Genomic DNA, 25,506 nt, shown 5'->3' with positions numbered 1-25,506 from the left:
GATATGCCACTTATCTGCAATTTCAGAAAATGGTTTATATGTGTCTACATTTGAAATCATTTTTTAGCATATATACTCTAACATATGTAGTTAAAACACCATGCAATAATTTTGTTGTTGTTGTTTGTTTGTTTGTTTGTTTGTTTGTTTGTTTTTTAATTTGGTTTGTTTACTGTTTTTTTTTTTTTTTCCAGAATCCTGAACTTGACGGCTGATATTTCTCTCTGAACATCTTACAAGGTAAAGTGCTAATAATGTAAGATTAAAAGTTCTTCACTTGCAAAATGATGCTAAAAATACAGTATAATATTTCTGGAAGGTTCTTTAATTGGTTTTAGTAAATGAACAAATATCTTAACGTATTAGAGTTAAAAGCTAAAGAAGTTTGAAAAAATTAAACAAAAGTTAAAAAGTTAACCAAATTAAGTTTGCCAGCATTATGATGTCAGTTCTGCTCCACAGTGAAGTGCCATCATGGGAGATGGTGAAATGGAGTGTTTCGGCCCGGCGGCCATTTACCTCCGGAAGACAGAAAAAGAGAGAATCGAGGCTCAGAACACCCCCTTTGATGCCAAAACGGCATTCTTTGTGGCAGAGCCACAAGAGATGTATCTGAAAGGTACTCTTCTTAGCAGAGAGGGTGGCAAAGCTACTGTCAAAACTCTGTGTGGGAAAGTAAGTATCATAGATTAAAAAAAATAATTAATTTAAAAAACAAAAAACAATTTCAAATGCTACTGTAACTGAGTCTGCAGGAGTTAAACAAGTTCAGTGAAATATTGTACAAAACGTGCACAAAAAGTCTCATCCTTCTTGATTACTGATCAATGTTTATTACAGACACTCACAGTAAAAGAAGATGATATTCACCCCATGAATCCTCCCAAGTTTGACAAAATTGAGGACATGGCCATTATGACCCACCTCAATGAGCCTTGTGTGCTGTATAACCTCAAAGAGCGTTACGCAGCATGGATGATCTACGTAAGTCTAAGTAAATAGTGTTTTATTGCTAGGATGGGACGGCAGCATTGTAAAACTATCTATCTCTGTTTCAGACCTACTCTGGCTTGTTCTGCGTCACTGTCAACCCCTACAAGTGGCTCCCAGTGTACGATGCAGTTGTTGTGGCTGGATACAGAGGCAAAAAGAGGATTGAAGCCCCACCTCACATCTTCTCCATCTCCGACAATGCCTACCAGTTCATGCTCACTGGTAAGTGGATTCTGGAAGTGTGTCAATACATGAGGGTTAAAAATAAAAATAAAAATGCACTTTACAATAACTAGTGTGAAGTATTAGTGTATGATTCATTGTCTATGAATTGTTGTTGTGAGTAAGATCAATAAACTAAATACAAATAGTATGTATGGCATTTTATATTATTCATTAAACATTTTTAGAAAAAAGTAAATTAGTCTGTATAAAAGAGGACTGATATTTTTTCATCTTTAGTTAAAAACTAGCTTGTAAACCATAGATGAGGTTTTCAACAGATGCAAAACCTCTCTCTAAAGTTAAAGAATACATTCATTTGGTAAGTGCTTTATAAGTACTACTACTTTGGTTTACTTCACACATACACACACAAAAAAACCCCACTTATATGGCACCAAACCTTTTCTATATAAACTTACATGAATCAATATAAATAAACAACCTATTAATGTGTAAATGCAAGAACAACAACAACAACAAAAAAATCCCAAAAAATTCTTCACAAACAATTTCTACCTATTTTGGTAATCCTATTACATTCCATGCTTTATTTTCAGATCGTGAGAACCAGTCTGTCTTGATTACGTGAGTAAATATTGCTCTGATGGAATAAGCTAAAGCTTTTCAATTATATACATAAATTAATTGAAAATGTATGACTAAATGATGATTTTGTGTCAATCTCCAGTGGAGAATCTGGTGCAGGAAAGACTGTGAACACAAAACGTGTCATTCAGTACTTTGCAACTGTTGGTGCGATGTCTGGAGCAAAGAAGGCAGAGCCGGTCGCTGGAAAAATGCAGGTTTGTGAATACCTTTTCTAGACGGTGTTATTGATTACAGTATTTGTGCTTCACCTCATACCTATCTACTGCCCTACAATAACATCTAGGGATCACTGGAGGACCAAATTGTGGCAGCCAACCCTCTGCTGGAAGCTTATGGTAATGCCAAGACTGTGAGGAATGACAACTCCTCTCGTTTTGTAAGTTATGCACTTATGAATACATTTATACATTACATTTACATTTAGCAGACACTTTTATCCAAAGCGACTTACTGATATACATTTTTTTTATCAGTATGTGTGTTCCCTGGGAATTGAACCCATGACCTTTTGCGCTGCTAACGCAATGCTCTACCACTGAGCCACAGGAACACTGTGCTCTGATTATGAATCATTATAACATTGTACAACATCAGTCACACTTTCAAAACTGCTAAGCAGTTCAGATTTTCTAAATTATTTCAATCTCTGTAGGGTAAATTTATCAGGATTCACTTTGGCACCACTGGAAAACTGGCCTCAGCTGATATTGAAACTTGTGAGACATCATTGTTTTAAGCCAAATATTTTTATTTGGAGACTAACAGGTGGATTAATCAATTGAACTCAATGTCTTTTTTCATCACTTTTTACAGATCTGCTGGAAAAGTCGAGAGTGACATTCCAGCTGTCTGCTGAGAGGAGTTACCACATCTTCTACCAGCTCATGACTGGACACAAGCCAGAACTGCTCGGTGAGAAATCCACAGGATTGTGTTTCAGTTATTTCCTTGTTTGAGAGCACTGTTAACATGCTGCACATCAACTCTTTACAGAGGCCCTGCTCATCACCACCAACCCTTATGACTATCCAATGATCAGTCAAGGTGAAATCACTGTCAAGAGTATCGATGATGTGGAGGAGTTCATTGCCACAGATGTATGTGGACAACTCAGTTTTTATTATTAGTAGTAGTGGTATTTTCAGGTTACAAGCAATGTTTCTGACATGAAATTAATAAGAACAACAATAGCATGAACTGGTGTTAATACTGCATGACATGCAATATAAACTGCATATTAATGCATTGTGTTTTATTTGGTCTGTGTAAAAACAGACTGCCATTGACATTCTGGGATTCAGTGCTGATGAGAAAATCAGCATCTACAAGCTGACAGGTGCTGTGATGCATCATGGGAACATGAAGTTCAAACAGAAGCAGAGAGAGGAGCAGGCTGAACCTGACGGCACTGAGGGTAAGATGTTCTATCAGCACATATTTACATTCAAACATTCTCTTTGTTAGTAAGAATAATTTCTAAAAAATATTCTTCCTCAGTGGCTGATAAAATCGCCTACCTCATGGGCATCAACTCTGCTGACATGCTGAAAGCTCTGTGCTACCCCAGAGTGAAGGTCGGGAATGAGATGGTGACCAAAGGCCAGACAGTACCACAGGTGATCGCTTACCTTCTCAATAGATGAAAAAACCTAGAAATATCCCATAGACACTCAGAAAACAGATTTATTTATTGAAAAAAAAGTAGGTCTAATATCAATTACACTGACCTTTGAATTTCTCAGGTGAACAATGCAGTCTCGGCTCTCTGCAAGTCTGTCTATGAGAAAATGTTCTTGTGGATGGTCGTCCGTATTAATGAGATGTTGGATACCAAGCAAGCTAGACAGTTCTTCATTGGTGTATTGGACATCGCTGGATTTGAGATCTTTGATGTGAGCATCCGTCATTAGTGTTTCTGTAAGAATCAAGATATAAAACATAACAGTCAGCAGTAATAATTTTAATTATCAGTTCAACAGCTTGGAGCAGCTTTGCATCAACTTCACAAATGAGAAACTGCAACAGTTCTTCAACCACCACATGTTTGTTCTGGAGCAAGAGGAGTACAAAAAAGAAGGTATTGATTGGGAGTTTATTGACTTTGGTATGGACTTGGCTGCCTGCATTGAGCTCATTGAGAAGGTAAGAGGACGTTCAGTAAATTAAAATGTCAGTTCTCATTGTGCCTGTACTTGAGTGTGGAATATTTCTTCAACAGCCAATGGGCATCTTCTCCATCCTTGAAGAGGAGTGCATGTTCCCCAAGGCAACAGACACAAGCTTTAAAAACAAGCTGCATGACCAGCATCTGGGCAAATGTGCAGCTTTCCAGAAGCCCAAGCCTGCCAAAGGTAAGGCAGAGGCCCACTTCTCTCTGGTGCACTACGCCGGCACTGTGGACTACAACATTGCTGGCTGGTTGGACAAGAACAAGGATCCACTGAACGACTCTGTTGTGCAACTTTACCAAAAGTCATCTCTCAAAGTGCTGGCCTTCCTGTATGCCGCTGTTGCGGGTGCTGAAGGTATGAACATCTGCATTTCCTGAATTCTTCAATATTAATTTTTAATGACGTGCAAACCAGAGAAAAGATAACTGTATCTCAATGTAGCACACCATGTGATCACACATTCTAAACTTCATAAAAAACATTAAGCATATCTATGCAAGATGATAACAGAGCAGTTAATATGTTATTATCAGATACCAGTCTGTTGAACAGCTTAATATAAAGCAACATAAAACCAATAATAACTTCTTTCTTTGACATAAAACAGCAGAGGGTGGCGGTGGAAAGAAAGGCAAGAAGAAGGGTGGTTCCTTCCAGACCGTGTCTGCTCTTTTAGGGTAAACACAATTCTCTATTTTAATGAAGGATGTGAACATCTTCTCCATTAAAGACTGAACTATTCTCATCAACATTTCCACAGGAGAACTTGGGTAAGCTGATGACTAACCTGAGGAGCACTCACCCTCACTTTGTGCGCTGCTTGATTCCAAATGAGTCTAAGACTCCAGGTAAACTTGATTCCTAAAGACTCAAATTCATCACAGTTTTGAAAATACTTCTTAAACATTAAGAATATTTGCATTGCAGGTCTGATGGAGAACTTCCTGGTTATCCACCAGCTCAGGTGTAATGGTGTACTGGAGGGTATCAGAATCTGCAGGAAGGGTTTCCCCAGCAGAATCCTATATGGTGACTTCAAGCAGAGGTAAAGACTTTTTGCAACCTCCTAATTGCAGATGATGCACCACCTAATCTTCACCATCTTAAGAATATGTTTTTGTGGTTTCACAAGAAGATGACTCTCCTATGAATTTCCTCTAGATACAAAGTATTAAATGCTAGTGTCATCCCTGAGGGACAGTTCATTGACAACAAAAAGGCTTCAGAGAAACTCTTGGGCTCTATTGATGTTGACCACACCCAATACAAGTTTGGACACACCAAGGTGAGCTCCTCAGTTAATATACTACATGACCAAACAAAAAGTTCTCTAATTATAATTAATGACTTGATAATTTACGTATTTCCAGTAAAAACAAATCTTAAAGCCACACTACACAATCATAACATTCCTATGTCGTGGCCTAATGGTTAGAGAGTCAGACTTGTAACTCAAAAGTCGCGGGTACCAGCAGGGATTGTAGGTGGGGGGAGTGAATGTACAGCGCTCTCTTCCACCTTCAATACCACGACTGAGGTGAGACCCTTGAGCAAGGCACTGAACCCCCAACTGCTTCCTGGGCGCTGCAGCAAAAATAGTTGCCCACTGCTCGGTGTGTGTGTTCACAGTATGTGTGTTTGTTCACAACTCACTACTGTGTGTGTGGACTTGGATGGGTTAAATTCAGAGTACAAATTCCGAGTATGGGTCACCATACTTGGCTACACGTCATGTCCTATATGGACCCCCTTTGTGCTTAGGAAATTCATGCTTCCCCAAACTGTTAAATCAGATATAAAATCACTAGAATACTCAATTGTCAGCATTCTAGCTAAATTGTATTTTTATTATATTATTTTAACAGGTGGTACAATCCTAATCATATGAACCTTTTACAAGCAGTGTATTTTAGGGGTTCAGATAAATAGATGATTGAAGAAAATGTCAGTAATCAAATTAAAGCATATTCTACAACCCACATAGCAATTTTTCTCCGGCCCACACAACCAGCTTTTACTTGGCCCACATACCGCAATGAATTACGGTCCTAGTGTGGACCAGGTCTGGATTCCAGACAAGGGCCACACATGGGCCATAGTTGGCCCGAGTCTCAGCCAAGTTAATTACCCATATCTGGCCCTGAATTGGGCCAGATCAAAATGTAAGATTGGAACCAAAACACAACCTTAAGTAAACCATATCAACACCAGTCTTTAACCAGAAAGCCCAAAACGGAGCCACACCTGAGCCTGATCCACAGGTGGACTAAACCTGGAAGCTAAATTACAGGCCATACAAGGGCCATGACAGATCCATATCTCAGCCACCTGTATGACCATAGCTGGCCTTATACGCTGAACCAGATGGGTTCCACATGTCAGCCTCAACAAAACCATAATCAAGCCATTTGATACACACCCCTCCCAGATGAATAGTCACAACAACGACATTATTCTGCACAAATATTTAATCATGTTTAACATTAAAGCATTGACACCTGACATTTTACAGTTGTACAAACACTCAACATATAACACTTGAACATCCATATAAATATATATATATATATATATATATATATACATACACATACACACACACACACACACATATAAATACAAGCATATAAAATAAAGGGTACATTTAGAGAGTACACCAGTTCAGCATGAACCAACAAAAATTATGAATGCTCATGATTTTTCTGGAACATAAATGAAAGATTACCCTTCAGTAAGCATCCAGGGTCAAAACATTATGCACAAATATGCAAGTCTTAATACGCATATAGCATTTAAACACTTAAGAGCCATCATTAACCATGCACAAATAATCACAAGCTCCCACATTGAACCTGAATCAAGCATTATAATACATCAGCCAATCCAGGCCCTTAACCAACCCACTTCAATTTTTTTTTTTTTTTTTGGCAATTCACCATTTTAAAAAAAATATCACTTTATGGATATACAGCAAATGTGGAGGGAATTATGCTTCACACTGGTGCACTTATGAATAACTGTATTACAGCAAACCAAGCTGAATGAATCTCACACCTAAAGCCCAAACAAAGTATACTTCACGTTTTATGTGTACGCGAGGGACAGTGTACAGTGTGGGTGAGGCAAATTGTGTCATCAGAACGTGCACCACTCGATTTTTGTAACAGCGAGTACTTTGTACGCTCAGGTCGCACATGCGTACTGAAGTAATTCTTAATTTTTAAGTACTCAGTTTTTTTTTTGAAGGTGGCAACACTGTCCCGGTCCACTGTTTCACAGTAGAAAACTAATCTAAGAGACGGAGAATGACAACAAAACAGCGAGCGGAAACTGCAACAACAGACACTCAGCTTTGGTTTAAAAGAGTTCATAAATATTTGTTATCAGTCATTACTTAACAGGGAAAAATAGAGCAGACACTGAACATGAATGAAGCTTTCTAGAGCGCATGTGTGGAGCATTCAAACACAACTTCAAATGGAGTATACTTTTGAAAGGCTACACGTTTGACTGCATACGCTAGCATACGCGTACAATAACAAAGTATACTTAGGCCTTAACAGCATTATGGTCAGTTCACACTTCCACAAAAACTTAAAAAAAAAAAGAAAAAAAAAAGGCTTATTTTGTTTTTCTTGGTCAGTGTGTTCACCCTGGAGTATGGCAGTGAATTGGCTTTTAGGTGTTTTCAAAAACAAAACAATAAATATATATATATATATATATATATTTATTTATTTATTTACACAATTAACATTAAATTCTTAAATAAGGTACTTTCTCTATTCAAGTGTTCATTTACATTTATGGTGCTTTTCCACTGCATGGTACGGCACGGTATGGTTCGGTACGGTTCACTTTTGTGGGCTTTTCCATTGGGTACAGTACCTGGTACCTGGTACTTTTTTTAGTACCACCTCGGTCGAGGTTCCAAGTGAACCGTAAAATTACCAAAACGTGACGTGTAAACTCTGCTGATCACTGATTGGCCGGAGAGAATCTACCTGCAACACGAGACACAACAGAACCGCTAGATTTAAATCAGCACAGCCAGCAAAGGATCGAACGCAGCTGTTTTGAATGAGCGCACCTTTCTTTTAACAACCAAAAAAATGGCTATTACAGACTGTCCTCTCGTTGATAGCCGAGGACGGGATCCAGCGAGAGCGTGATGGAGCGACGCAGAAAGAAAAAGTTTTTCAGGAGTCACATCAGTAGAGGCGGCGCAACTATAACGACAATGTAAATAATCCTGCCCACTCTAAAGCGGTTCTAAACTGCAGTGGAAACGCAAACTGAGCCGAACTGAGCCGTGCTGTGCCGAGCCGAGTTGTACCATGCAGTGGAAAAGTGCCATTATAGTGACATCAATAGCTGAAAAGTCCAAGGCGACTGACGTATTAAGTCAAGTCACCTTTATTTATATAGCACTTTTAAAAATACAGATTGTGTCAAAGCACTTAACAGTATCAAATTGGAGGATAGAGTGTCAGTAATGTATAATGATAAGATTAAACACTCAATTTTCAGTTAAAGGCATTTCATTATTGAATTCAGAGATGTCATTGTCTAGCTCAGTTTAGTTTAAATAGTATCCCGTGGTCTTGTCCCGATGGAGCATTTTAATTTATAAGTTAATGTATTTCTTATATTTGTGTTTTATTCATTATTTGAAGTTTTTCATTTATATGATTTAATCATTTGCTATAATTGTAATGTACAATTTCCATTATTCTTATTATTCGCTAAGAATTGTGGTTAATTTTTTACTGCCATTATTCACATACCCCACTGGACAGCACAAATGATGGACTCGCTGGACTGGTCGCTGTTTTAATTTATTTACGTCTAATGCATAATGATTTTGTATGTATTCCACGCTTTTTTGGCGCCATAGAAATATGATGGAATATGTTTGCCTATACGCTGCCGTCGCGTTCTACTCACCGTTTCTGGATGAGGGTAAGGAACAGAGACTGCTGGCAGCTTGTTGTGTTTTCCTCAGAATGCGATGCTTTTTTCCCTCCATCGTTTCTAATCTTCGTATTATTACAGGTGCGTGTCACGTTATTCATATATGTCACAAGCGCATGCGCACTTTGGTCAGAGCGGCAATACTGCGATTAAGGTGTTTACATGCCTGTATATTCCGATTAAAATCGGCGTACGCCACCTATGTTAATACGATTATGCTTGCTGCGATTATGAGCTTAATCGCATTATTTAGATCAAGTATTGCGTTTACATGAGGTAAAGCATAATCGCAATATCGCCAAAATTTCATTATAATCGCATTAAGAGGGTCCATGTAAACGCACTTAATGTTCTAGGTTATTACATGTGGGGTTTTTAGGTCCGATAATTAACACCTCTGTTTTTTCAGAATTTAGCAGTAAAAAATTACTCGTCATCCAGTTTTTATATCGACTATGCATTCCGTTAGTTTCTCAATTTGGTGTGTTTCACCAGGCTGCGAAGAAATATAGAGCTGAGTATCATCAGCATAACAGTGAAAGCTAACACCATGTCTCCTGATAATATCTCCCAAGAGTAACATGTAAAGCGTGAAAAGTAATGGCCCTAGTACTGAGCCTTGAGGTACTCCATATTGCACTTGTGATCGATATGATACCTCTTCATTCACTGCTACGAACTGATGGCGGTCAGATAAGTACGATTTGAACCATGCTAAGGCGATAGTGTCGAACGCAGCGCTAAGATCCAGTAGAACTAATAAAGAGATACAACCACGATCAGATGATAGAAGCAGGTCATTTGTAACTCTAATGAGAGCAGTCTCAGTACTATGATATGATCTAAATCCTGACTGGAATTCCTCACAGATATCATTTTTCTCTAGGAAGGAATATAATTGTGAGGATACTACCTTTTCTAGTATCTTTGACAGAAAAGGAGATTTGAGATCGGTCTGTAATTAACTAGATCTTTGGGGTCAAGTTGTGGTTTTTAATGAGAGGCTTAATCACAGCCAATTTGAAGGTTTTGGGGACATATCCTAATGACAACGATGAATTAATAATAGCCAAAAGAGGATCTATGACTTCTGGAAGCAGCTCTTTTAGTAGTTTAGATGGAATCGGGTCTAACATACATGTTGTTGGTTTAGATGATTTAACAAGTTTATACAATTCTTCCTCTTCCACAGTAGAGAATGAATGAAATTGTTCCTCAGGGGATCTATAGTGCGCTATCTGATGCGATACTGTAGCTGATGGCTGCAAGGATACAATTTTATCTCTGATAGTATCGATCTTGGAAGTGAAGTAGTTCATAAAGTCATTACTGCTATGCTCTTGGGAAATGCCAACACCTGTTGATGCTTGATTTTTCGTTAATTTAGTTACTGTATTGAATAAATACAGAGGGTTATGTTTGTTTTCTTCTAGAAGAGACGAAAAGTAATCAGATCTAGCAGTTTTAATGCTTTTCTGTAGGATAGGGTACTTTCCGCCAAGCTAAACGAAATACCTCTAATTTAGTTTTCCTCCAGCTGCGCCCATTTTCCGGGCTGCTCTCTTTAGGGCGCGGTGTGCTCATTATACCACGGTGTTGGACTCTTATCCTTAATCTTCCTTAAGCGTAAAGGAGCAACCGCATCTAAAGTGCTAGAAAAGAGAGAGTCCATAGTTCCTGTTACATCATCAAGTTGTTCTGAGCTATTGGATATGCTGAGGAACTGAGATAAGTCAGGAAGATTATTTATAAAGCAGTCTTTTGTGGTAGAAGTGATGGTTCTACCATATTTGTAACAAGAAGTTGGCTTTACAGCTTTAGCTATATGGAATATACAGGAGACTAGATAATGATCTGAGATATCATCACTCTGCTGCAAAATTTCAACGCCACTGACATCAATTCCATGTGACAGTATTAAATCTAGAGTATGATTTCGACAATGAGTAGGTCCTGACACATGTTGTTTAACACCAGTTGAGTTTAGAATGTCTATAAATGCTGATCCCAACGAATCTCTTTCATTATCAACATGGATATTAAAATCACCAACGATTAGGACTTTATCTGCAGTCAGTACTAACTCCGATAGAAGATCAGAAAATTCTTTAATAAAGTCTGTATGGTGCCCTGGTGGCCTGTATACAGTAGCCAGTACAAACATCACAGGGGATTTATCATTAACACTTGTTTCTTTGGATAACGTTATATGAAGCACCATTACTTCGAACGAATTATACTTGAAACCCGACCTCTGAGAGATACTGAAAATATTTCTATAAATTGTAGCAACACCTCCCCCTTTACCTTTTGGAAGCGGTTCATGTTTGTAACAGTAATCTTGGGGTGTAGACTCGTTTAAAGTAATGTAATCATCTTGTTTTAGCCAGTTTTCTGTCAGACAAAGCACATCTAGTTTATGGACAGTGAACATATAATTTACAAAAAGTGCTTTTGAAGAAAGGGATCTAATATTCAATAAGCCAAGCTTTATCATGTGTTTATCTGTATTATATCGGTTTTTTATTTGTTGAACATCAATTAAATTGTTACTATTACTTTGGTTTGGATGTTTTCTGTATTTTCTAGTTCGGGGAACAGACACAGTCTCTATAGAGTGATATCTAGGTGAAGGAGTCTCTATGTGCTGAGAGTTAACTGACTTCTGTGACGTGAGGCAGCTAGCAGACGATCGGTTTAGCTAGTCTGTCTGCTTCCTAACCTGGGCTCCAGTTAGTCAAGTACGAACTCTAAGACTATGTGCCATATTTCTAGAGAGAAGAGCGGCACCACCCCAGGAGGGATGAACACCATCTCTTTTCAACAGGTCAGGTCTGCCCCAAAAATTCTTCCAATTGTCTATAAAGCCTATGTTATTTTGCGGGCACCACTTAGACATCCAGCCATTAAGTGACGACAGTCTGCTATGAATCTCATCACCCCGGTAAGCAGGGAGGGGACCAGAGCATATTACAGTGTCTGACATCGTACTTGCAAGTTCACACACCTCTTTAACATTATTTTTGGTGATCTCCGACTGGCGAAGTCCAACATCATTAACGCCGACGTGAATAACAATCTTACTGAATTTACGTTTAGCATTAGTCAGCACTTTTAAATTTGCCAAGATGTCAGGCGCTCTGGCTCCTGGTAAACAATGGACTATGGTGGCTGGTGTCTCTATTTTCACGTTCCGTACAATAGAATCGCCAATAACTAGAGCACTTTCATCAGGTTTCTCAGTGGGTGCGTCACCGAGTGGGGAGAACCTGTTTGATGTTCTGATCGGAACGGAAGAGTGGTGTTTTGACCCGCGACTAGGCCGCCTCACTGTCACCCAGCTGCCCTGCTGCACGGGCTCAACCGAAACCGAAACCGAACAATGTACAGGACTCCCTGAGCTAGTCGCATCCAAAGCAGTATCTACAGCCCTCACATTCTTACTATCCTCAACTAAAGTTTGGATGCGTGTCTCTAGTTCTAAAACCTCCTCTGTCAGCCTAACTATTTCCCTGCATTTATCACATGTGAATCCTCGCTGCTGACAGAGACAGATAAACTATACATGTGGCAAACAGTGCAAACAACAATAGCAGGAGAAGAAGCCATTACTCACCGTGATTGATGAATGATACCAACTTAACTTACCACTTACCACTGTTGTTTGATGAGCTCGTGAAAAACGGAGCGAGGGAAAAATCAAATAATAATAGGCGCGAATAGAAATGCAAATGGAACCGCGAGTGACAAGCTAACGGGCTAACAAGCTGCACTCGCGGTTTTTAAAGGGGAACGATCAAATTAGTTAGATTAGTTTGAAAGATAACACCAGAAATATGGTGGGAATTAAGTTATATATTATCACTTTAGACAAAAGGGATTGAAAGTAAGGTAGAGATTCAATAAAAAGCGAAGGTACACGGAGCTACAAACACAAACCTCTCAGCAGCACAACAGACTGAAGCAATCGAACCAGACAACCAATGTCTTGGTTGCAGTGTTATCGTGTAGACAGCAAAACCAGAGTTTTTGGCTTGTGACATGATTAAAAGAGGATTCGGGTACCGTTGCTCCATTTCAGTTTTTTGTTCAGCCAGCTTTTGCAATGCTAAGCGAGTCTGGAGTGACGTAAACATTCACAATAATGAATAATGAACAAGGTTTATGAAGAGCGCCTCTAAATTAGGAGAGCACATCTTCAGAAAACAACGCCGACTTTCATTTATGAAGAAATATATTCCACCGCATTTTGTTTTCCCTGTTAACTCCACGATGCTATCTGCTCTGAAAACCTACCTAACTATTAATAAGTAGCAAATTAGGAGTTTGAGGCAAAAGTCATAGTTAATGGTTTGTTAATAACGAGAATTGGACATTAAGATAAAGTTTGACCAACTTTTCTAAAAAGTAATGACTAAACACCGAACAAACAAACAAAAACAGCAAAAGAATAGGAGAGCTCCACGTCAAGTCAGCCATTCGTGGCACCATCTTGATTACATACATTGATTAAATTTCATCGACTCCTTATAATCCAGTTGCTCCTGGCCCACATCGCTTTGATACCAATATACCAATTTATCAATTTTTTATAAAGAGTCTTATTAGAAAATAAAACTAAATCTTATGACCTTACACAGGCAGACAGCACTGAAAGCAGCTAATGTTCATCAAGTCAAGTCAAGTCACCTTTATTTATATAGCGCTCTTAACAATACAGATTGTGTCAAAGCAACTTTCCAATATCAGAATAGGAAAATAGTGTCAATAATGTAAAATGACAAGATTAAACACTCAATTTTCAGCAAAAGGCATTTCATTATTAAAATCAGTGATGTCATCATCCAGCTCAGTTCAGTTTAAATAGTATCAGATCAAATTAGATTAGATTAGATTAGATTCAACTTTATTGTCATTACACAAGTACAGGTACAGGGCAACGAAATGCAGTTTAGGTCTAACCAGAAGTGCAATAGTAGCAAGTGCAGTATATACAATGGTTGAATAAGTGCAGGACAAGGATATGTACTGAGTATATGTATAAATATATATAGAAAGATGGTTATTAATATAAACAGAATTTACAGGTGAATATGTATAGTGAATAAATATACAGAATTTACAGGTGAATATGTATAGTGAATAAATATACAGAATTTACAGGTGAATATGTATAGTGAATAAATATACAGATGGCTATTACTATAAGCAGAATTTACAGGTGATATGTACTATCAATATAATATATATACAGATGACTATTACTATAAACAAGGTGTAAAAGTGCAGTGGAAGTGATTGCGTAATACAATTAGACATACGGTGCAAAATGTTAATGTAAGCATTGATAATGTAACAACAGTCGGCAGTGCAAATGAGCATAATCCAATTTAGGTATGGTAGTGCAAGATACAAAAGTAAACAGTTGTTACTGTAATAAAATTTACATTCAGTAGTGCAAATAAGGCAGATGTGAGGTAGGAGAGAAGAGTTAATAATATATGAGGGAGTGGATCAACGGGGTTAGAGTTCAGTAAAGAGACAGCTCTGGGAAGAAACTGTTCTTTAGTCTGCTGGTCCTGGTCCGGAGGCACCTGAAACGCCTGCCGGAGGGCAGGAGAGAAAACAGTCTGTGGGCTGGGTGAGAGGAGTCCTTAAGGATGCTGCGAGCTCGATGCAGACAGCGTTTCCTCTGGATGTGTTCGATGGCAGGTAGTGGAGTCCCTGTGATGCGCTGGGCAGTTTTCACCACCCGCTGCAGTGCCTTGCGCTCCGCAACAGAGCAGCTCCCATACCATACTGTGACACAGTTGGTCAGGATGCTTTCTATTGCGCAGCGATAGAAGTTCACCAGGATAGCTGAGGAGAGCTGATTCTTCCTCAGTGTCCTCAGAAAGAAGAGGCGCTGGTGAGCCTTCTTGACCAGGCTGGAGGTGTTGGTTTTCCACAACATGTCCGCCGAGATGTGGATCCCCAGGAACTTGAAACTGGAGACACGCTCAACAGCCATTCCATTGATGTGGATGGTGTCGTGTGTGCCTCTTGACTCCTTCCTGAAGTCCACGATGAGCTCCTTCGTTTTGGTGGTGTTGAGGAGCAGGTTATTTTCAGTGCACCATGTGGCCAGGTGCTGGATCTCCTCCTATAGGCAGTCTCATCGTTGTTACTGATGAGGCCAATCACCGTGGTGTCGTCTGCAAACTTGACGATGGAATTAGATCCATACACAGGCTTGCAGTCGGAGGTGAAGAGGAGTAGAGAAACGGGCTTAGCACACAGCCCTGTGGTACACCAGTGTTAAGTGTGATGGATGTGGAGCAGGTGAATCCTGATCGAACATTCTGGGGTCTGTTGGTCAGGAAGTCCAAAATCCAGTTACACATTGAGGTATTGATGCCCAGGTCTCCAAGTTTGGCTATTAACTTGGTTGGGATGACAGTGTTGAATGCTGAGCTGAAGTCAACAAACAGCATACGTGCATAAGTGTTCTTATTGTCCAGGTGAGTGAGCACAGAGTGCAGTGCCATGGAAACTGCGTCCTCTGTGCTCCTATTGCTACGGTAGGCAAACTGGTGTGAGTCCAATGTGGATGGTAGAGAGTCTTTTAGGTGTTCCAGGACCAGCCGCTCAAAGCACTTCATGACGATGGGTGTGAGTGCTACAGGGCGGTAGTCATTAGGGCACCTCGGACTAGAGTGTTTTGGCACTGGCACAATGGAAGTGCATTTAAAGCATGTTGGTACGGCTGCTTGGGCAAGAGACAGGTTGAAAATGTCTGTAAAACCCCAGCGAGCTGCTCCGCACATGCCCTGAGAACACGACCAGGGATGTTGTCTGGTCCAGCAGCCTTGTGCGCGCTGATCCGCTCAGTGCCTTGCAGACATCTGTGGAGGAGAGTATGATTGGTGGGTGGTCATCTGAGGGATTGAGCTTGGTGGCAGTTTCTCTGTTGTCTCTTTCAAAGCGAGCATAAAAGTAATTTAGCTCGTTCAGGAAGTTGACATCAGTGGCTGCGGGGTGGAGTGGGTGGGTTTGTAGTCACTGATGGCCTGAATGCCCTGCCACATGCGTCGAGGGTCAGAGTTGGAAAAGTGTCCCTCTATCTTTAGCTTGTAGCAGTGCTTGGCCTTTTGATGCCCCTCTTCAGGTTTGCTCTGGATGTGCTGTAGGCTTGTGCATCTCCTGATCTGAAGGCAGTGTTGCGTGACTTCAACAGGAGTCGCACTTCCTTGTTCATCAAGGCTTCTGATTTGGATATGTGGTGATCTGTTTCTGGGTTGTAACACTGTCAATGGTGATATTGATATGATCCAATACAGAGGTGGTGTAAGAGTCACTGGTGGCTTGAGAAGCAAACATACTCCAGTCTGTGTGTAGAAACCTTTCCTGGAGTGTGGAATCTGCCCCGCAGGCCACACCTTGATGGTCTTCACTGATGGCTTCACACGGTTGATGAGGGGTGCATATTTGGGGTGAGGAACAAAGAAAGGTGATCTGACTGTCCCAGGTGGGGAGGGGTGTCGCAACGTAAGCTCCAGCCATGTTTGTGTAAACATGGTCTAAGGTTTTGTTTCCTCTGGTGTGACAGGAAACATGCTGGTGAAACTTGGGTAGCACTGACTTTAAGTTTGAGTGATTAAAGTCACCTGCAACAATAAAAGCCGCTTCGGGTGATCAGTCTGTTGTTTACTGATGGCTGCGTGAAGTTCTTTCATAGCAAGCTTGGCATCAGCATCCGGGGAATATAGGCTGCAGTTATAATGGTGGAAGTGAACTCCGCGGTAGATAAAACGGTCTACATTTAACCATGAGAAACTCAAGGTTAGCTGAACAATGACTCCCAACAATAGCAGAGTTTGTGCACCAAGCTTTGTTAATGTAAATGCACAATCCACCACCTCTGGTCTTACCGAGCCATCTAATGTTCTATCCGCCCGAGTGTGTGGCGTCCGCTAGCTCAATAGCGGTGTCCGGTATTCCGCTGTTTAACCAGGTTTCCGTGAAGATTAGGACGTTACAGTTAAAAAGTTTCTTGCTGTGTGTGATGCTGAGTCGAATCTCCTCCATTTTGTTCACTAGCGACCGTACATTGGCAAGGAAAATGCTGGGTAAAGAGAGCCGTGTGGTGTTAGCCTTAGCTTAGCTCTTAGTCCTCCGCGCTTCCCCGCCTTTGTTTACGATCTCGACGCCGCCTGCGAGCACTTCCGCCCGGCCGGGTAGGGTGCATAGCCTCGGGTGTCCTAGCGATCTCAGGAAGGAGTCAAGATTGTCCATAAAAGTGTCGGAAATTTGCAAACCGATATCCAAAAGCTCACAACGGGTGTACGATGTAAGGCACAACTGTTCTGCACGAACAGGCCGAGATGAGTAAGAAAAATACCGCAAAATTGCAAAATCTGGAGAGACCCAGAGCCTCGCGATGTACTCGCGCCGCCATCTTGGGTTAGCTTAAATAATTCAGTAGATAAAGAATATAGAGATAACGATTCCAAGAAATATAAAGTAAATTTGTGTAATGACATAAATATTTCTTCAAATATGCACTTTTGAGTACAATCCTTAATTGACAATGTTCAGTGAAGCTTGCATGTGACTGCCTGCCTGAGGTTTGTTGAGGCAGCACCAAAGTTCATGGAGTGGCCACCTCATAATTCTCTATGCAGGAAAAAACCCTGTATAACAGGCAGTATACCATAACCCAGATCTAATTTATATTGAGGACTACTTGGCTTCTTCAACATTGTACCAATTAAAATGTTCTAAATATTCTTGTAGGTGTTCTTCAAAGCTGGTCTGTTGGGTACTCTTGAGGAGATGAGAGATGAAAAACTAGCAGAGCTGGTTACCATGACTCAAGCTTTGTGCCGTGGATACGTCATGAGGAAGGAGTTTGTCAAAATGATGGAGAGGAGGTACAAATCAACTTACAAATCTGTTAGGAAACCAACTGGTTTGCACCACAGATTGATATTGACTGATTTACTGATTACAATTTACACAGAGAATCAATTTATTCCATCCAATACAACATCCGTTCATTCATGAATGTCAAACATTGGCCATGGATGAAGCTGTACTTCAAGATTAAGCCTCTTCTGAAGAGTGCAGAGACTGAGAAAGAAATGGCAGCCATGAAGGAGAACTACGAAAAAATGAAGGAGGATCTGACAAAGGCATTAGCAAAAAAGAAGGAGCTTGAGGAGAAAATGGTGTCACTTCTTCAAGAGAAAAATGACCTTCAGCTGCAAGTAACAGCTGTGAGTATTTTGGCTCTTACTGATCCTAATATACAGGTGCATCTCAATAAATTAGAATGTTGTTGAAAAGTTCATTTATTTCAGTAATTCAACTCAAATTGTGAAACTTGTGTATTAAATTGAAGGATATGGCAGCTCCGCATCCACTGCCGAGCTGCCACATCCTTCAAAATCAATTCAATGCACACAGACTGAAGTAGTTTAAGTCTTTGGTTCTTTTAATTGTGATGATTTTGGCTCACATTTAACAAAAACCCACCAATTCACTATCTCAACAAATTAGAATATGGTGACATGCCAATCCACTCAAAACACTTGTAAAAGTTTCCTGAGCCTTCAAAATGGTCTCTCAGTTTGGTTCACTAGGCTACACAATCATGGGGAAGACTGCTGATCTGACAGTTGTCCAGAAGACAATCACTGACACCCTTCACAAGGAGGGTAAGCCACAAACATTCATTGCCAAAGAAGCTGGCTGTTCACAGAGTGCTGTATCCAAGCATGTTAACAGAAAGTTGAGTGGAAGGAAAAAGTGTGGAAGAAAAAGATGCACAACCAACTGAGAGAAACGCAGCCTTATGAGGATTGTCAAGCAAAATCCATTCAAGAATTTGGGTGAACTTCACAAGGAATGGACTGAGGCTGGGGTCAAGGCATCAAGAGCCACCACACACAGACGTGTCGAGGAATTTGGCTACAGTTGTCGTATTCCTCTTGTTAAGCCACACCTGAACCACAGACAATGTCAGAGGCGTCTTACCTGGGCTAAGGAGAACAAGAACTGGACTGTTGCCCATTTGTCCAAAGTCCTCTTTTCAGATGAGAGCAAGTTTTGTATTTCATTTGGAAACCAAGGTCCTAGAGTCTGGAGGAAGGGTGGAGAAGCTCATAGCCCAAGTTGCTTGAAGCCCAGTTTTAAGTTTCCACAGACTGTGATGCCGCCCGTTTACCAAGAAATTTTGGAGCACTTCATGCAGCTTTTTGAAGATGCTGATTTCATTTTCTAGCAGGATTTGGCACCTGCCCACACTGCCAAAAGCACCAAAAGTTGGTTAAATGACCATGGTGCTTGACTGGCCAGCAAACTCACCAGACCTCACCAGGTATTGTCAAGAGGAAAATGAGAAACAAGAGACCAAAAAATGCAGATGAGCTGAAGGCCACTGTCAAAAGAAACCTGGGTGTCCATACCACCTCAGCAGTTCCACAAACTGATCACCTCCATGCCACGGCGAATTGAGGCAGTAATTAAAGCAAAAAGGAGCCCCTACCAAGTATTGAGTACATATACAGTAAACGAACATACTTTCCAGAAGGCCAACAATTCACTAAAAATGTTTTTTTTAAATGGTCTTAGGAAGTATTCTAATTTGTTGAGATAGTGAATTGGTGGGGTTTTGTTAAATGTGAGCCCAAATCATCACAATTAAAAGAACCAAAGACTTAAACTACTTTAAACTACTTCAGTCTGTGTGCACTGAATTTATTTAATACATGAGTTTCACAATTTGAGTTGAATTACTGAAATAAATTAACCTTTCCACGACATTCTAATTTATTGATATGCACCTGTAGATACTATAGCTATGAACATAAGTCATTAACTACATCCATGTCAATGAACAGGAATCTGAAAACCTCTCTGATGCTGAGGAGAGATGTGAAGGCCTCATCAAAAGCAAGATCCAGCTCGAGGCCAAACTCAAAGAGACAAACGAGAGACTGGAGGATGAGGAGGAAATCAATGCTGAACTGACCGCCAAGAAGAGGAAACTGGAGGATGAATGCTCCGAGCTGAAGAAAGACATTGATGACCTGGAGCTCACATTGGCAAAAGTGGAGAAGGAGAAACATGCAAAAGAAAATAAAGTCAGTATTTTTTGTCATGGTCACACTGCTGATTGTGATTCAGGCTCTAGAGCATGAAATCAATAAACAATGTTTCAATTTAGGTGAAAAACCTGACGGAGGAGATGGCCTCTCAGGATGAGAGCATTGCCAAGCTGACCAAAGAGAAGAAAGCCCTCCAAGAGGCACACCAGCAGACTCTTGATGACCTTCAGGCAGAGGAAGACAAAGTCAACACTCTGACTAAAGCTAAGACAAAGCTTGAGCAGCAAGTGGACGATGTAAGATTTTTGGCATGAGTATGAGACCATCAATCAAAGCTAAATTAATTGTTATATACCAGAATTTAATGCTCTGGTTTCTATCACAATAGCTTGAGGGCTCACTGGAGCAAGAAAAGAAGCTCCGTATGGACCTTGAGAGAGCCAAGAGGAAGCTTGAGGGTGATCTGAAACTGGCCCAGGAGTCCATAATGGACCTGGAGAATGAAAAACAACAATCAGATGAGAAGATCAAAAAGTGAGCAGACATTAAATGAGCAGACATTAAAATTTCACAAAATAAGTATTTGGCATGTTCTTCAAAATAATACTTTAAAAACAGGAAGGACTTTGAGATAAGTCAGCTTCTCAGCAAGATTGAGGATGAACAGACTTTGGGAGCACAGCTTCAGAAGAAGATCAAAGAACTTCAGGTAACACTAACCCTAATCTTGTCTACGTGAAACTGCTAAGTTTTTGGATAGCTGGGCATTATACATTTCATTATTACATTATATTGCAGTACATTATAAATTTCACAAAATGTTTTTCCCCCTGCATTTAGGCCCGCATCGAGGAGCTGGAAGAGGAAATTGAGGCAGAGCGGGCCGCTCGTGCTAAAGTGGAGAAGCAGAGAGCTGATCTCTCCAGGGAACTTGAAGAGATCAGTGAGAGGCTTGAGGAAGCTGGTGGTGCCACTGCTGCCCAGATTGAGATGAACAAGAAGCGTGAAGCCGAATTCCAGAAGTTGCGTCGTGATCTGGAAGAGTCTACCTTGCAGCATGAAGCTACAGCTGCAGCTCTCCGAAAGAAGCAGGCAGACACTGTGGCTGAACTCGGAGAACAGATCGACAACCTCCAGCGGGTCAAGCAGAAGCTGGAGAAGGAGAAAAGTGAATACAAGATGGAGATTGATGACTTGACAAGCAACATGGAAGCTGTGGCTAAAGCAAAGGTAATGTCATTAGAGAATCATTAAATATAAAAGCATCTTTACAAACATTTGTATATAACCCTGTACGTTTTAAGGCTAATTTAGAGAAGATGTGCCGTACCCTGGAAGACCAGCTGAGTGAAATCAAGACCAAGAGTGATGAAAATGTTCGTCAGCTGAATGACATGAATGCACAACGTGCAAGACTTCAGACTGAAAATGGTAAGGCATGGCAAATAAGGTACACATGTAAAAACCTTAAAGGATTAATAAGTTTCTCTTTTATTAAATTTCATAGTAATATTTCTAACGTGATTCCAAGGTGAATTTAGCCGCCAACTGGAAGAGAAAGAAGCACTTGTTTCACAGCTAACTAGAGGAAAACAGGCTTATACACAGCAAATTGAGGAACTAAAAAGGCATATTGAGGAAGAAGTCAAGGTAGAGTTATACAAAATTAATAAGTTAATTTTGAAAATTAAGTTTCGATAATCTAAATAATTGTAAAGATTAAAACTCAATATATGCTGCCGTACAGGCCAAGAATGCTCTGGCCCATGCGGTTCAGTCTGCCCGCCATGACTGTGACTTGCTCAGAGAGCAATATGAGGAGGAGCAGGAGGCCAAAGCTGAACTCCAGCGTGGAATGTCTAAGGCCAACAGTGAGGTGGCCCAGTGGAGAGCCAAATATGAGACTGATGCCATCCAGCGCACTGAGGAGCTTGAAGAGGCCAAGTAAATACAACAAAGAACAATGTCTCCAGCACCCTACATTTAATATCTAGTATGATTTTATCATTTTACACCATTTTCTTCAGGAAAAAGCTTGCCCAGCGTCTGCAGGATGCTGAAGAATCCATTGAAGCGGTGAACTCCAAGTGTGCCTCTCTGGAAAAGACCAAACAGAGACTGCAGGGTGAAGTAGAGGACCTCATGATTGATGTGGAGAGGTCAAATGCATTGGCTGCCAACCTTGACAAGAAGCAGAGAAACTTTGACAAGGTGAGAAGGATGTGGATAATCTTTAAATCTAAACCTTGAGGCATGGACTCGACTAATTAACAACGACTACCTTTTTCTTCAGGTCCTAGCAGAGTGGAAGCAGAAGTATGAGGAAGGCCAAGCTAAACTTGAAGGTGCTCTGAAAGAAGCTCGTTCTCTCAGCACTGAGCTTTTCAAAATGAAGAACTCCTATGAGGAAGCTCTTGACCAGCTTGAGACCCTGAAGAGGGAGAACAAGAATCTACAACGTAAATTGAACTTTTTTTTGTACACCAAAGATGTAAGAAAAGAGATGTATTAAAACAGAACATGTTATAGTTCTACTTTTTAAACACCTTTAGAGGAGATTTCTGACCTCACTGAGCAGCTTGGAGAGACGGGAAAGAGCATTCATGAGTTAGAGAAAGCCAAGAAGACAGTAGAGTCTGAGAAATCAGAGATCCAGACTGCACTTGAAGAGGCTGAGGTGCTATTCCTTTTCTACAATATTAACATTATGATACCATTGTTTTCAATAATATTACTCAATGAATATGAAATGGTTCATTCCCCATAAATGCTGCCATTTATAACAATAAATTGAAAAGTCACAATTTTGCCCTTTTTTCCTTATAGGGCACCCTGGAGCATGAAGAGTCCAAGATTCTTTGTGTGCAACTGGAGCTGAACCAGGTGAAGAGCGAGATTGACAGGAAGCTGGCTGAGAAGGACGAGGAGATGGAACAGATCAAGAGGAACAGCCAAAGAGTGATCGATTCCATGCAGAGCACTCTGGACTCTGAGGTCAGAAGCAGAAATGATGCCCTGAGAGTCAAAAAGAAGATGGAGGGAGATCTGAATGAGATGGAGATCCAGCTGAGTCATGCCAACCGCCAGGCTGCTGAGGCCCAGAAACAGCTCAGGAATGTCCAAGGCCAACTCAAGGTATCTTTCTGTAGAATGAGGAACTGCAAAACATACAATGTCCGATAATATGAATATGATACATGAATTAAACGAATCATGAAATGCAACTAACAAAAAAAGTACATTTCCACAGGATGCCCAACTGCACCTTGATGAAGCTGTCAGAGGACAGGAGGACATGAAGGAGCAGGTGGCCATGGTGGAGCGCAGGAATAACCTGATGCAAGCAGAGATTGAGGAGCTGAGAGCTGCCCTGGAGCAAACAGAGAGAGGCCGCAAAGTGGCAGAGCAGGAGCTGGTGGATGCCAGCGAGCGTGTGGGACTGCTGCACTCACAAGTACAGAAAAAACTTTACTTGCAGCAAATTCAGGTTACATGATAACCAAGTTTTAGTTAAATGTACACTAAGCTACCTGCTTAAATCCCACAGAATACAAGCCTTATTAACACCAAGAAGAAGCTTGAGGCTGATCTGGTCCAGGTTCAAGGTGAGGTGGACGATGCAGTCCAGGAGGCCAGAAATGCAGAGGAGAAAGCCAAGAAGGCCATCACTGATGTGAGCACTTACATTCTGTTGCTCTATTTTAAATTAAACAGTTATTTGACTTTGTTTATCTGCATGTGCCACAGCCAAATCACCTTGCAGCCCAAGACCTCCTGGGAAAACTAGGCTGCTGTTGGAAAAGGTGTTAGTGAGGCCAGCAGGGGGTGCTCACCTTGTGGTCTGTGTGGGTCCTAATGCCCCAGTATAGTGACGGGGACACTATGCTTGTCAAAAAGCACCATCTTTTGGTTGAGACGTTAAACCGAGGTCCTGACTCTCTGTGGTCATTTAAAAAATCCCATGGCACTTCTCGAAAAAGAGGAGGGGTGTAACCCTGGTGTCCTGGCCAAATTGCCACAACTGGCCTTTGTCAATCTTGGCCTCCTAATAATCCCCATCCACTTGATTGTCTCTATCTCTCTCTCCTCTCCACCTGTAGCGGGTGTGTGGTGAGCGCATTGGCGCCATTGTGGATGCTGCACACTGGTGGTGGTTGAGGAGAGACACCCCCCTCAAGGGACCCTTCATGGAAGGCATTTCTGTCTGTTTTGGCTAGTTTATTTGAATTGGCTTATATTTCAGGCTGCCATGATGGCTGAGGAGCTGAAGAAGGAGCAGGACACCAGTGCTCACCTGGAGAGGATGAAGAAGAACCTGGAGGTGACTGTCAAAGACCTGCAGCACCGTCTGGATGAGGCTGAGAGTCTGGCCATGAAGGGTGGAAAGAAACAGCTCCAGAAACTGGAGTCCAGGGTAAATTACAAGCTAAATACAGTCCTAGCTATGGTATAACTGGCTATGGTAGAGATTTGACAGGTGACAACAATAACTCTCTACTGAAGGTGCGCGAGTTGGAGGCTGAAGTTGAAGCTGAACAGAGACGTGGTGCAGACGCTGTGAAAGGAGTGCGCAAATATGAGAGGAGAGTGAAGGAGCTCACCTACCAGGTAAAACTACACTGGATTTAGGAATTTAAATTTCATTATAATATACATAGTTTAAATAAGACCATCAACAATACTTACACCCAAAGACTGAGGAAGACAAGAAGAACGAGACCCGACTGCAGGATCTGGTGGACAAGCTGCAGCTGAAAGTGAAGGCCTACAAGCGCCAGGCTGAAGAAGCTGTAAGTCTAAAGTCAAATGTCTTGAGTGTTCGGGTTAGACATTTTCTATTCAATTCATTCAGTGCCATGAGTGCAATGCTCTGAAAGGGATTGGATATCTTATGTCATCCTAACAGGAGGAGCAGGCCAACACTCACCTGTCCAGGTACAGGAAGGTGCAGCATGAGCTGGAGGAGTCTCAGGAGCGTGCTGACATCGCTGAGTCCCAGGTCAACAAGTTGAGAGCCAAGAGCCGTGAAGCTGGGAAGGTATTATAAAGCTTAATATATGTATACATATATAAATAAGTTTGGTATTAAAAAAAACAGCATATAACTATTAATTTTTCTTTTCTGTTTCTGAAGACCAAGGATGAAGAATGAAGATGATACATCACACCACATCTACAAGGAAGCATATAATATGACTTACTTGTGCTGTGTCTTAAATGTCCATTAAATATATTTTTTCAAGTCACTCTCTGTTTTTATTATTGTAGCTCATGGATAGATCATGGATCCAACAATGCCATGATGACTGGTTCAATTATCAGGGAATGCATGAACTAATAATAAATGCCTTTAATGAAAAGTAGGTCTAAGTTTGTACTCAATGTGCAGGTGTATATTTTCAAAGAAATACCTTAGCTTCACAATTCTGCTAAATTACAAAAGA

General features: G+C 40.9%; 1 protein-coding gene across 1 annotated transcript; it reads left to right on the top strand.

Annotated features, from left to right (window-relative positions):
• LOC131536585 (myosin heavy chain, fast skeletal muscle) lies at nucleotides 1–25,302 on the top strand. Its single transcript, XM_058769622.1, has 39 exons — nucleotides 1–675; nucleotides 841–984; nucleotides 1,059–1,215; nucleotides 1,776–1,803; nucleotides 1,907–2,021; nucleotides 2,111–2,203; nucleotides 2,480–2,543; nucleotides 2,641–2,739; nucleotides 2,821–2,924; nucleotides 3,103–3,241; nucleotides 3,325–3,443; nucleotides 3,570–3,719; nucleotides 3,799–3,969; nucleotides 4,046–4,352; nucleotides 4,606–4,672; nucleotides 4,755–4,846; nucleotides 4,926–5,043; nucleotides 5,160–5,283; nucleotides 17,748–17,884; nucleotides 17,974–18,229; nucleotides 19,856–20,098; nucleotides 20,182–20,358; nucleotides 20,451–20,596; nucleotides 20,681–20,771; nucleotides 20,903–21,292; nucleotides 21,367–21,493; nucleotides 21,594–21,712; nucleotides 21,810–22,006; nucleotides 22,090–22,273; nucleotides 22,356–22,521; nucleotides 22,615–22,739; nucleotides 22,889–23,197; nucleotides 23,313–23,516; nucleotides 23,610–23,735; nucleotides 24,306–24,476; nucleotides 24,566–24,670; nucleotides 24,757–24,852; nucleotides 24,969–25,100; nucleotides 25,197–25,302. The coding sequence occupies exons 1-39, from the start codon at nucleotides 475–477 to the stop codon at nucleotides 25,212–25,214; spliced, it is 5,811 nt and encodes a 1,936-aa protein (XP_058625605.1). The 5' UTR covers nucleotides 1–474; the 3' UTR covers nucleotides 25,215–25,302.
• The last annotated feature ends 204 nt before the right edge of the window (nucleotides 25,303–25,506 follow it).

Source organism: Onychostoma macrolepis, chromosome 03 (assembly GCF_012432095.1).
Source record: "Onychostoma macrolepis isolate SWU-2019 chromosome 03, ASM1243209v1, whole genome shotgun sequence".
Lineage (NCBI taxonomy): Eukaryota > Metazoa > Chordata > Actinopteri > Cypriniformes > Cyprinidae > Onychostoma > Onychostoma macrolepis.
The sequence above is the reverse complement of the archived record's forward strand: the minus strand, read 5'-3'. Positions and strand labels throughout refer to the sequence as shown.

Excerpts from the sequence above, each read along its gene's own strand:
- LOC131536585 (XM_058769622.1), top strand. The coding sequence starts at position 475 with ATGGGAGATGGTGAAATGGAGTGTTTCGGCCCGGCGGCCATTTACCTC. Across the intron at positions 20,359-20,450 it reads TTGAGCAGCAAGTGGACGAT|CTTGAGGGCTCACTGGAGCA; the intron begins GTAAGATTTTTG and ends CTATCACAATAG. Across the intron at positions 22,007-22,089 it reads GAGGAGCTTGAAGAGGCCAA|GAAAAAGCTTGCCCAGCGTC; the intron begins GTAAATACAACA and ends CATTTTCTTCAG.